Raw genomic sequence first — 13,016 nt, 5'->3', positions numbered from 1 at the left:
TATGTTGAAACCCAAGTATATATTGAAACCCCAGTATATATTAAAACCCCAGTATGTTGAAACCCCAGTATGTTGAAACCCCAGTATATGTTGAAATCCCAGTATATATTAAAACCCCAGTATGTTGAAACCCCAGTATATATTGAAACCCCAGTATATATTGAAACCCCAGTATATATTGAAACACCAGTATATATTGAAACCCCAGTATATATTGACACCCCAGTATATATTGACACCCCAGTATATATTGACACCCCAGTATATGTTGACACCCCAGTATATATTGAAACCCCAGTATATATTGAATCCCCAGTATGAAACCCCAGTATATATTGAAACCCCAGTATGTTGAAACCCCAGTATATATTGAAACCCCAGTATATATTGAAACCCCAGTATATATTGAAACCCCAGTATATATTGAAACCCCAGTATATATTGAAACCCCAGTATATATTGACACCCCAGTATATATTGACACCCCAGTATATGTTGACACCCCAGTATATGTTGACACCTCAGTATATATTGACACCCCAGTATATATTGAAACCCCAGTATATATTGAATCCCCAGTATGAAACCCCAGTATATATTGAAACCCCAGTATGTTGAAACCCCAGTATATATTGAAACCCCAGTATATATTGAAACCCCAGTATATATTGAAACCCCAGTATATATTGAAACCCCAGTATATATTGAAACCCCAGTATATATTGACACCCCAGTATATATTGACACCCCAGTATATGTTGACACCCCAGTATATGTTGACACCCCAGTATATATTAAAACCTCAGTATATATTGACACCCCAGTATATGTTGACACCCCAGTATATGTTGACACCCCAGTATATGTTGACACCCCAGTATATGTTGACACCCCAGTAAATGTTGAAACCCCAGTATATGTTGACACCCCAGTATATGTTGACACCCCAGTATATATTAAAACCTCAGTATATATTGACACCCCAGTATATGTTGAAACCCCAGTATATGTTGAAACCCCAGTATGTTGAAACCCCAGTATATATTGAAACCCCAGTATATATTAAAACCCCAGTATATATTGAAACCCCAGTATGTTGAAACCCCAGTATGTTGAAACCCCAGTATATATTGAAACCCCAGTATATATTGAAACCCCAGTATATATTGAAACCCCAGTATATGTTGAAACCTCAGTATATATTGAAACCCCAGTATGTTGAAACCCCAGTATATATTGAAACCCCAGTATATATTGAAACCCCAGTATATATTAAAACCCCAGTATATATTGAAACCCCAGTATGTTGAAACCCCAGTATATATTGAAACCCCAGTATATATTGAAACCCCAGTATATATTGAAACCCCAGTATATGTTGAAACCCCAGTATATGTTGAAACCCCAGTATATATTGAAACCCCAGTATATATTGAAACCCCAGTATATATTGAAACCCCAGTATATATTGAAACCCCAGTATATATTGAAACCCCAGTATATGTTGAAACCTCAGTATGTGTTGAAACCCCAGTATATGTTGAAACCTCAGTATGTGTTGAAACCTCAGTATATATTGAAACCCCAGTATTTGTTGAAACCCCAGTATATATATTGAAACCCCAGTATATGTTGAAACCCCAGTATATATTGAAACCCCAGTATATATTAAAACCCCAGTATATATTGAAACCCCAGTATGTTGAAACCCCAGTATATGTTGAAACCCCAGTATATGTTGAAACCCCAGTATATGTTGAAACCCCAGTATATGTTGAAACCCCAGTATATATTGAAACCCCAGTATGTTGAAACCCCAGTATGTTGAAACCCCAGTATATGTTGAAACCCCAGTATATGTTGAAACCCCAGTATATATTGAAACCCCAGTATATGTTGAAACCCCAGTATATATTGAAACCCCAGTATATATTGAAACCCCAGTATATGTTGAAACCCCAGTATATGTTGAAACCCCAGTATATATTGAAACCCCAGTATATGTTGAAACCCCAGTATATGTTGAAACCCCAGTATATGTTGAAACCCCAGTATGTTGAAACCCCAGTATATATTGAAACCCCAGTATATATTGAAACCCCAATATGTTGAAACCCCAGTATATATTAAAACCCCAGTATATATTGAAACCCCAGTATATATTGAAACCCCAGTATATATTGAAACCCCAGTATATATTGAAACCCCAGTATATATTGAAACCCCAGTATATATTGAAACCCCAGTATATATTGAAACCCCAGTATATATTGAAACCCCAGTATATATTGACACCCCAGTATATATTGACACCCCAGTATATATTGACACCCCAGTATATATTGACACCCCAGTATATGTTGACACCCCAGTATATATTAAAACCTCAGTATATATTGAAACCCCAGTATATATTGAAACCCCAGTATATATTGAAACCCCAGTATGAAACCCCAGTATATATTGAAACCCCAGTATATATTGAAACCCCAGTATATATTGAAACCCCAGTATATGTTGAAACCTCAGTATGTGTTGAAACCCCAGTATATGTTGAAACCCCAGTATGTGTTGAAACCTCAGTATATATTGAAACCCCAGTATATGTTGAAACCCCAGTATATATATTGAAACCCCAGTATGAAACCCCAGTATATATTGAAACCCCAGTATATATATTGAAACCCCAGTATGAAACCCCAGTATATATTGAAACCCCAGTATATGATGAAACCCCAGTATATGTTGAAACCCCAGTATATATTGAAACCCCAGTATATATATTGAAACCCCAGTATATATTGAAACCCCAGTATATATTGAAACCCCAGTATATGTTGAAACCCCAGTATATATTGAAACCCCAGTATATATTGAAACCCCAGTATATATTAAAACCCCAGTATATATTGAAACCCCAGTATATGTTGAAACCCCAGTATATATTAAAACCCCAGTATATGTTGAAACCCCAGTATGTTGAAACCCCAGTATATATTGAAACCCCAGTATATGTTGAAACCCCAGTATATATTGAAACCCCAGTATATATTGAAACCCCAGTATATATTGAAACCCCAGTATATGTTGAAACCCAAGTATATATTGAAACCCCAGTATATATTAAAACCCCAGTATGTTGAAACCCCAGTATGTTGAAACCCCAGTATATGTTGAAATCCCAGTATATATTAAAACCCCAGTATGTTGAAACCCCAGTATATATTGAAACCCCAGTATATATTGAAACCCCAGTATATATTGAAACACCAGTATATATTGAAACCCCAGTATATATTGACACCCCAGTATATATTGACACCCCAGTATATATTGACACCCCAGTATATGTTGACACCCCAGTATATATTGAAACCCCAGTATATATTGAATCCCCAGTATGAAACCCCAGTATATATTGAAACCCCAGTATGTTGAAACCCCAGTATATATTGAAACCCCAGTATATATTGAAACCCCAGTATATATTGAAACCCCAGTATATATTGAAACCCCAGTATATATTGAAACCCCAGTATATATTGACACCCCAGTATATATTGACACCCCAGTATATGTTGACACCCCAGTATATGTTGACACCCCAGTATATATTAAAACCTCAGTATATATTGACACCCCAGTATATGTTGACACCCCAGTATATGTTGACACCCCAGTATATGTTGACACCCCAGTAAATGTTGAAACCCCAGTATATGTTGACACCCCAGTATATGTTGACACCCCAGTATATATTAAAACCTCAGTATATATTGACACCCCAGTATATGTTGAAACCCCAGTATATGTTGAAACCCCAGTATGTTGAAACCCCAGTATATATTGAAACCCCAGTATATATTGAAACCCCAGTATATATTAAAACCCCAGTATATATTGAAACCCCAGTATGTTGAAACCCCAGTATGTTGAAACCCCAGTATATATTGAAACCCCAGTATATATTGAAACCCCAGTATATATTGAAACCCCAGTATATGTTGAAACCTCAGTATATATTGAAACCCCAGTATGTTGAAACCCCAGTATATATTGAAACCCCAGTATATATTGAAACCCCAGTATATATTAAAACCCCAGTATGTTGAAACCCCAGTATGTTGAAACCCCAGTATATATTGAAACCCCAGTATATATTGAAACCCCAGTATATATTGAAACCCCAGTATATGTTGAAACCCCAGTATATGTTGAAACCCCAGTATATATTGAAACCCCAGTATATATTGAAACCCCAGTATATATTGAAACCCCAGTATATATTGAAACCCCAGTATATATTGAAACCCCAGTATATGTTGAAACCTCAGTATGTGTTGAAACCCCAGTATATGTTGAAACCTCAGTATGTGTTGAAACCTCAGTATATATTGAAACCCCAGTATATGTTGAAACCCCAGTATATATATTGAAACCCCAGTATATGTTGAAACCCCAGTATATATTGAAACCCCAGTATATATTAAAACCCCAGTATATATTGAAACCCCAGTATGTTGAAACCCCAGTATATGTTGAAACCCCAGTATATGTTGAAACCCCAGTATATGTTGAAACCCCAGTATATATTGAAACCCCAGTATGTTGAAACCCCAGTATGTTGAAACCCCAGTATATGTTGAAACCCCAGTATATGTTGAAACCCCAGTATATATTGAAACCCCAGTATATGTTGAAACCCCAGTATATATTGAAACCCCAGTATATATTGAAACCCCAGTATATGTTGAAACCCCAGTATATGTTGAAACCCCAGTATATATTGAAACCCCAGTATATGTTGAAACCCCAGTATATGTTGAAACCCCAGTATATGTTGAAACCCCAGTATGTTGAAACCCCAGTATATATTGAAACCCCAGTATATATTGAAACCCCAATATGTTGAAACCCCAGTATATATTAAAACCCCAGTATATATTGAAACCCCAGTATATATTGAAACCCCAGTATATATTGAAACCCCAGTATATATTGAAACCCCAGTATATATTGAAACCCCAGTATATATTGAAACCCCAGTATATATTGAAACCCCAGTATATATTGAAACCCCAGTATATATTGAAACCCCAGTATATATTGACACCCCAGTATATATTGACACCCCAGTATATATTGACACCCCAGTATATATTGACACCCCAGTATATGTTGACACCCCAGTATATATTAAAACCTCAGTATATATTGACACCCCAGTATATGTTGAAACCCCAGTATATGTTGACACCCCAGTATATGTTGACACCCCAGTATATGTTGAAACCCCAGTATATGTTGACACCCCAGTATATGTTGACACCCCAGTATATATTAAAACCTCAGTATATATTGACACCCCAGTATATGTTGAAACCTCAGTATATGTTGAAACCTCAGTATATGTTGAAACCCCAGTATATGTTGAAACCTCAGTATATGTTGAAACCCCAGTATGTTGAAACCCCAGTATATGATGAAACCCCAGTATATGTTGAAACCCCAGTATATATTGAAACCCCAGTATATGATGAAACCCCAGTATATATTGAAACCCCAGTATATATATTGAAACCCCAGTATATATTGAAACCCCAGTATATATTGAAACCCCAGTATATATTGAAACCCCAGTATATATATTGAAACCCCAGTATATATTGAAACCCCAGTATATATTGAAACCCCAGTATATGTTGAAACCCCAGTATATGTTGAAACCCCAGTACATATTGAAACCCCAGTACATATTGAAACCCAGTATATATTGAAACCCCAGTATATGTTGAAACCCCAGTATATGTTGAAACCCCAGTATATATTGAAACCCCAGTATATATTGAAACCCCAGTATATATTGAAACCCCAGTATATGTTGAAACCCCAGTATATGTTGAAACCCCAGTATATGTTGAAACCCCAGTATATATTGAAACCCCAGTATATATTGAAACCCCAGTATATGTTGAAACCCCAGTATATATATTGAAACCCCAGTATATGTTGAAACCCCAGTATATATTGAAACCCCAGTATATATTGAAACCCCAGTATATGTTGAAACCCCAGTATATATTGAAACCCAGTATATGTTGAAACAGCAGTATATATTGAAAACCCAGTATATGTTGAAACCCCAGTATATGTTGAAACCCCAGTATATGTTGAAACCCCAGTATATGTTGAAACCCCAGTATATGTTGAAACCCCAGTATATATTGAAACCCCAGTATATATATTGAAACCCCAGTATATGTTGAAACCCCAGTATATATTGAAACCCCAGTATATATTGAAACCCCAGTATATGTTGAAACCCCAGTATATATTGAAACCCCAGTATATGTTGAAACCCCAGTATATGTTGAAACCCCAGTATATGTTGAAACCCCAGTATATATTGAAACCCCAGTATATATTGAAACCCCAGTATATATTGAAACCCCAGTATATATTGAAACCCCAGTATATGTTGAAACCCCAGTATATGTTGAAACCCCAGTATATGTTGAAACCCCAGTATATATTGAAACCCCAGTATATATTGAAACCCCAGTATGTTGAAACCCCAGTATGTTGAAACCCCAGTATATGTTGAAACCCCAGTATATGTTGAAACCCCAGTATATGTTGAAACCCCAGTATATGTTGAAACCCCAGTATATATTGAAACCCCAGTATATATTGAAACCCCAGTATGTTGAAACCCCAGTATGTTGAAACCCCAGTATATGTTGAAACCCCAGTATATGTTGAAACCCCAGTATATATTGAAACCCCAGTATATGTTGAAACCCCAGTATATATTGAAACCCCAGTATATATTGAAACCCCAGTATATGTTGAAACCCCAGTATATGTTGAAACCCCAGTATATATTGAAACCCCAGTATATATTGAAACCCCAGTATATGTTGAAACCCCAGTATATGTTGAAACCCCAGTATATGTTGAAACCCCAGTATGTTGAAACCCCAGTATATATTGAAACCCCAGTATATATTGAAACCCCAATATGTTGAAACCCCAGTATATATTAAAACCCCAGTATATATTGAAACCCCAGTATATATTGAAACCCCAGTATATATTGAAACCCCAGTATATATTGAAACCCCAGTATATATTGAAACCCCAGTATATATTGAAACCCCAGTATATATTGAAACCCCAGTATATATTGAAACCCCAGTATATATTGAAACCCCAGTATATATTGAAACCCCAGTATATATTGACACCCCAGTATATATTGACACCCCAGTATATATTGACACCCCAGTATATATTGACACCCCAGTATATGTTGACACCCCAGTATATATTAAAACCTCAGTATATATTGACACCCCAGTATATGTTGAAACCCCAGTATATGTTGACACCCCAGTATATGTTGACACCCCAGTATATGTTGAAACCCCAGTATATGTTGACACCCCAGTATATGTTGACACCCCAGTATATATTAAAACCTCAGTATATATTGACACCCCAGTATATGTTGAAACCTCAGTATATGTTGAAACCTCAGTATATGTTGAAACCCCAGTATATGTTGAAACCTCAGTATATGTTGAAACCCCAGTATGTTGAAACCCCAGTATATGATGAAACCCCAGTATATGTTGAAACCCCAGTATATATTGAAACCCCAGTATATGATGAAACCCCAGTATATATTGAAACCCCAGTATATATATTGAAACCCCAGTATATATTGAAACCCCAGTATATATTGAAACCCCAGTATATATTGAAACCCCAGTATATATATTGAAACCCCAGTATATATTGAAACCCCAGTATATATTGAAACCCCAGTATATGTTGAAACCCCAGTACATGTTGAAACCCCAGTACATATTGAAACCCCAGTACATATTGAAACCCCAGTACATATTGAAACCCAGTATATATTGAAACCCCAGTATATGTTGAAACCCCAGTATATATTGAAACCCCAGTATATATTGAAACCCCAGTATATATTGAAACCCCAGTATATATTGAAACCCCAGTATATGTTGAAACCCCAGTATATGTTGAAACCCCAGTATATGTTGAAACCCCAGTATATATTGAAACCCCAGTATATATTGAAACCCCAGTATATGTTGAAACCCCAGTATATATATTGAAACCCCAGTATATGTTGAAACCCCAGTATATATTGAAACCCCAGTATATATTGAAACCCCAGTATATGTTGAAACCCCAGTATATATTGAAACCCAGTATATGTTGAAACCCCAGTATATATTGAAAACCCAGTATATGTTGAAACCCCAGTATATGTTGAAACCCCAGTATATGTTGAAACCCCAGTATATGTTGAAACCCCAGTATATGTTGAAACCCCAGTATATGTTGAAACCCCAGTATATATTGAAACCCCAGTATATATATTGAAACCCCAGTATATGTTGAAACCCCAGTATATATTGAAACCCCAGTATATATTGAAACCCCAGTATATGTTGAAACCCCAGTATATATTGAAACCCCAGTATATGTTGAAACCCCAGTATATGTTGAAACCCCAGTATATGTTGAAACCCCAGTATATATTGAAACCCCAGTATATATTGAAACCCCAGTATATATTGAAACCCCAGTATATATTGAAACCCCAGTATATGTTGAAACCCCAGTATATGTTGAAACCCCAGTATATGTTGAAACCCCAGTATATATTGAAACCCCAGTATATATTGAAACCCCAGTATATATTGAAACCCCAGTATATATTGAAACCCCAGTATATATTGAAACCCCAGTATATGTTGAAACCCCAGTATATGTTGAAACCCCAGTATATGTTGAAACCCCAGTATATATTGAAACCCCAGTATATATTGAAACCCCAGTATATGTTGAAACCCAGTATATGTTGAAACCCCAGTATATATTGAAACCCCAGTATATGTTGAAACCCCAGTATATGTTGAAACCCCAGTATATATTGAAACCTCAGTATATATTGAAACCCCAGTATATGTTGAAACCCCAGTATGAAACCCCAGTATATATTGAAACCCCAGTATATGTTGAAACCCCAGTATATGTTGAAACCCCAGTATATATTGAAACCCCAGTATATGTTGAAACCCCAGTATATATTGAAACCCCAGTATATATTGAAACCCCAGTATATGTTGAAACCCCAGTATATATTGAAACCCCAGTATATATTGAAACCCCAGTATATATTGACACCCCAGTATATATTGAAACCCCAGTATGAAACCCCAGTATATATTGAAACCCCAGTATATATATTGAAACCCCAGTATATATATTGAAACCCAGTATATATATTGAAACCCCAGTATATGCCGTGAATAAGGATTTACCTTTGGCGGTAGAGGTGGTGGGATTCCATGCTTCAGGGTCGACCTAGAATTGGAGAAGACCAGACAGACAGTCAGTCAGGCAGTGTGTGTGTGTGTGTGTGTGTGTGTGTGTGTGTGTGTGTGTAGCACTTACAGCTCCACGTCTTCAAAGGCGTCCTCCAAATGGGCCATATGTCCCCTGGGGGAAGACAGAGAGAATGACAGAGAACAGGGAGGTCAGAGAGGGGAGGAACAGGGAGGTCAGGGCTGGGGGGGAACAGGGAGGTCAGAGAGGGGAGGAACACAGAGGTCAGGGCTGGGGGGAACAGGGAGGTCAGGGCTGGGGGGGAACAGGGAGGTCAGGGCTGGGGGGGAACAGGGAGGTCAGGGCTGGGGGGAACAGGGAGGTCAGAGAGGGGAGGAACAGGGAGGTCAGGGCTGGGGGGAACAGGGAGGTCAGGGCTGGGGGGGGAACAGGGAGGTCAGGGCTGGGGGGAACAGGGAGGTCAGGGCTGGGGGGAACAGGGAGGTCAGGGCTGGGGGGGAACAGGGATGTCAGGGCTGGGGGGAACAGGGAGGTCAGAGAGGGGAGGAACATGGAGGTCAGGGCTGGGGAGGAACAGGGAGGTCAGGGCTGGGGAGGAACAGGGAGGTCAGGGCTGGGAGGAACAGGGAGGTCAGGGCTGGGGAGGAACAGGGAGGTCAGGGCTGGGGAGGAACAGGGAGGTCAGGGCTGGGGAGGAACAGGGAGGTCAGAGAGGGGAGGAACAGGGAGGTCAGGGCTGGGGAGGAACAGGGAGGTCAGGGCTGGGGAGGAACAGGGAGGTCAGAGAGGGGAGGAACAGGGAGGTCAGGGCTGGGGGGAACAGGGAGGTCAGGGCTGGGGGGAACAGGGAGGTCAGAGAGGGGAGGAACAGGGAGGTCAGGGCTGGGAGGAACAGGGAGGTCAGGGCTGGGAGGAACAGGGAGGTCAGGGCTGGGGAGGAACAGGGAGGTCAGGGCTGGGGAGGAACAGGGAGGTCAGGGCTGGGGAGGAACAGGGAGGTCAGGGCTGGGGGGAACAGGGAGGTCAGGGCTGGGGGGAACAGGGAGGTCAGGGCTGGGGGGAACAGGGAGGTCAGGGCTGGGGGGAACAGGGAGGTCAGGGCTGGGGGGAACAGGGAGGTCAGGGCTGGGGGGAACAGGGAGGTCAGGGCTGGGGGGAACAGGGAGGTCAGGGCTGGGGGGGAACAGGGAAGTCAGGGCTGGGGGGAACAGGGAGGTCAGGGCTGGGGGGAACAGGGAGGTCAGGGCTGGGGGGAACAGGGAGGTCAGAGAGGGGAGGAACAGGGAGGTCAGGGCTGGGGGGAACAGGGAGGTCAGGGCTGGGAGGAACAGGGAGGTCAGGGCTGGGGAGGAACAGGGAGGTCAGGGCTGGGGGGAACAGGGAGGTCAGAGAGGGGAGGAACAGGGAGGTCAGGGCTGGGGGGGGGTGGGGGGTGTAATGTTACCACCAGAGTTGAGTTGTGGTCAATTCATTCCATTTCAATTCAGAAAGTAAACCACATTCCAAATCTACAAGCATTGAAGAGAATTGGGATGTCAGTGTACTTCCTGAACTGACTGGAATTGAGCCCAACCCTGGTTTCCATGATGATGCTTATGAAGTAAATGACTCGTTCCTCAGAGAGAATAAGAGCCTGGACCCTCTGTGACTCAGAGAGAATAGGAGCCTGAGGCCTTATTTACATATGTTGCGCATGCACAAAAAATATACCCCAAAAAACAGAAAAGTTGGCATTTATAAAAAAATGTAACTGGACGTGAGAATGTGCTTAGCTTTCCTCAAACGCAAAGTTTGTAGTGGTTGAAGCATTGCAGCAGAAAGTAGACTAGTATTTTATGCAATTAGGTATATGACAAACAGGTAAATACAACAAGATACCATCGTTTATTATTTATTCGTATCTTTATTTTGACAGGGAAGGACGCTGAGGCCAGGGTCTCTTTACAATTTGTCGTTAGTGATTATTTTTTTTAATTTTTTTTAAATCTTTGCATTCTGAACTAGTTAGATATAGGCATCTGTTTCTATTTATTTCTATCTATTTCCATCTATTTCCCCATTTCAATTCCATGATCATTGAAGAATAAATTCATCTCTTTCGGATAGATTCATACTGGTGCAGTAGCCTGCAGTAGCCTGCAGTAGCCTGTAGTAGCCTGCAGTAGCCTGCAGTAGCCTGTAGTAGCCTGTAGTAGCCTGTAGTAGCCTGTAGTAGCCTGTAGTAGCCTGTAGTAGCCTGCAGTAGCCTGCAGTAGCCTGTAGGCATAGAGCGTGCCATCGCTCATTTAATTGGACCCACTTTACAGTAGTAAATAGATAAAACTACTTCAAGTATTTTTGCTTTATGCGAACGTCTCAAGTAAACAATATTTAAATTTAGAAATATAATACCTACTTTCACAACGATTGCAGAATAAATACCTCATCTTTTCTGGCTATGATGGATTCATATTTCCCAAGAAGCGTTAGCCTACTACAATTTACCATGCACATCTCATTTAAACTGGGTCTATTAGATAGGGCACTAGTTCAAGTATTTTGCAACTTTTAAAGGGAGCGCGGTTTACAACACAGTAGAATTTAACAGATGAACAGACAGTTGATCTTGTATGTAGGCTACCACTGTAACTAGTTTAACATCCTGTTGGTTCTAAGTGTGTAGGCTACCACTGTAACTAGTTTACTTCCTGTTGGTTCTAAGTGTGTAGGCTACCACTGTAACTAGTTTAACATCCTGTTGGTTCTAAGTGTGTAGGCTACCACTGTAACTAGTTTAACATCCTGTTGGGTCTAAGTGTGTAGGCTACCACTGTAACTAGTTTACTTCCTGTTGGTTCTAAGTGTGTAGGCTACCACTGTAACTAGTTTACTTCCTGTTGGTTCTAAGTGTGTAGGCTACCACTGTAACTAGTTGTACTCCCTGTTGGTTCTAAGTGTGTAGGCTACCACTGTAACTAGTTTACATCCTGTTGGTTCTAAGTGTGTAGGCTACCACTAACTAGTTTAACATCCTGTTGGTTCTAAGTGTGTAGGCTACCACTGTAACTAGTTTACTTCCTGTTGGTTCTAAGTGTGTAGGCTACCACTGTAACTAGTTTACTTCCTGTTGGTTCTAAGTGTGTAGGCTACCACTGTAACTAGTTTACATCCTGTTGGTTCTAAGTGTGTAGGCTACCACTAACTAGTTTAACATCCTGTTGGTTCTAAGTGTGTAGGCTACCACTGTAACTAGTTTAACATCCTGTTGGTTCTAAGTGTGTAGGCTACCACTGTAACTAGTTTACATTCTGTTGGTTCTAAGTGTGTAGGCTACCACTGTAACTAGTTTACATTCTGTTGGTTCTAAGTGTGTAGGCTACCACTGTAACTAGTTTACATTCTGTTGGTTCTAAGTGTGTAGGCTACCACTGTAACTAGTTTAACATCCTGTTGGTTCTAAGTGTGTAGGCTACCACTGTAACTAGTTTACATTCTGTTGGTTCTAAGTGTGTAGGCTACCACTGTAACTAGTTGTACATATTGGTTCTAAGTGTGTAGGCTACCACTAACTAGTTGTACATATTGGTTCTAAGTGTGTAGGCTACCACTGTAACTAATTTAACATCCTGTTGGTTCTAAGTGTGTAGGCT

The 13,016-nt window shown here is 40.0% G+C and overlaps 1 protein-coding gene across 3 annotated transcripts in view; it reads right to left on the bottom strand.

Annotated features, from left to right (window-relative positions):
- map4k5 (mitogen-activated protein kinase kinase kinase kinase 5) overlaps window positions 1-13,016 on the bottom strand; it is a 107,947-nt gene that overhangs the window by 40,586 nt on the left and 54,345 nt on the right. For all 3 annotated transcript variants that reach the window (XM_090211656.1, XM_090211657.1, XM_090211655.1), the window contains 2 exons: window positions 9,496-9,540; window positions 9,363-9,405 (listed from right to left, as the gene is read on the bottom strand). In XM_090211656.1, coding sequence (XP_090067782.1) covers window positions 9,363-9,405; window positions 9,496-9,540 — 88 coding nt within the window. The remainder of the gene's footprint in view (window positions 1-9,362; window positions 9,406-9,495; window positions 9,541-13,016) is intronic.

This window comes from Oncorhynchus mykiss, chromosome 19, assembly GCF_057628025.1.
Source record: "Oncorhynchus mykiss isolate SJ-2025 chromosome 19, ASM5762802v1, whole genome shotgun sequence".
NCBI classification, from domain to species: domain Eukaryota; kingdom Metazoa; phylum Chordata; class Actinopteri; order Salmoniformes; family Salmonidae; genus Oncorhynchus; species Oncorhynchus mykiss.
The sequence above is the reverse complement of the archived record's forward strand: the minus strand, read 5'-3'. Positions and strand labels throughout refer to the sequence as shown.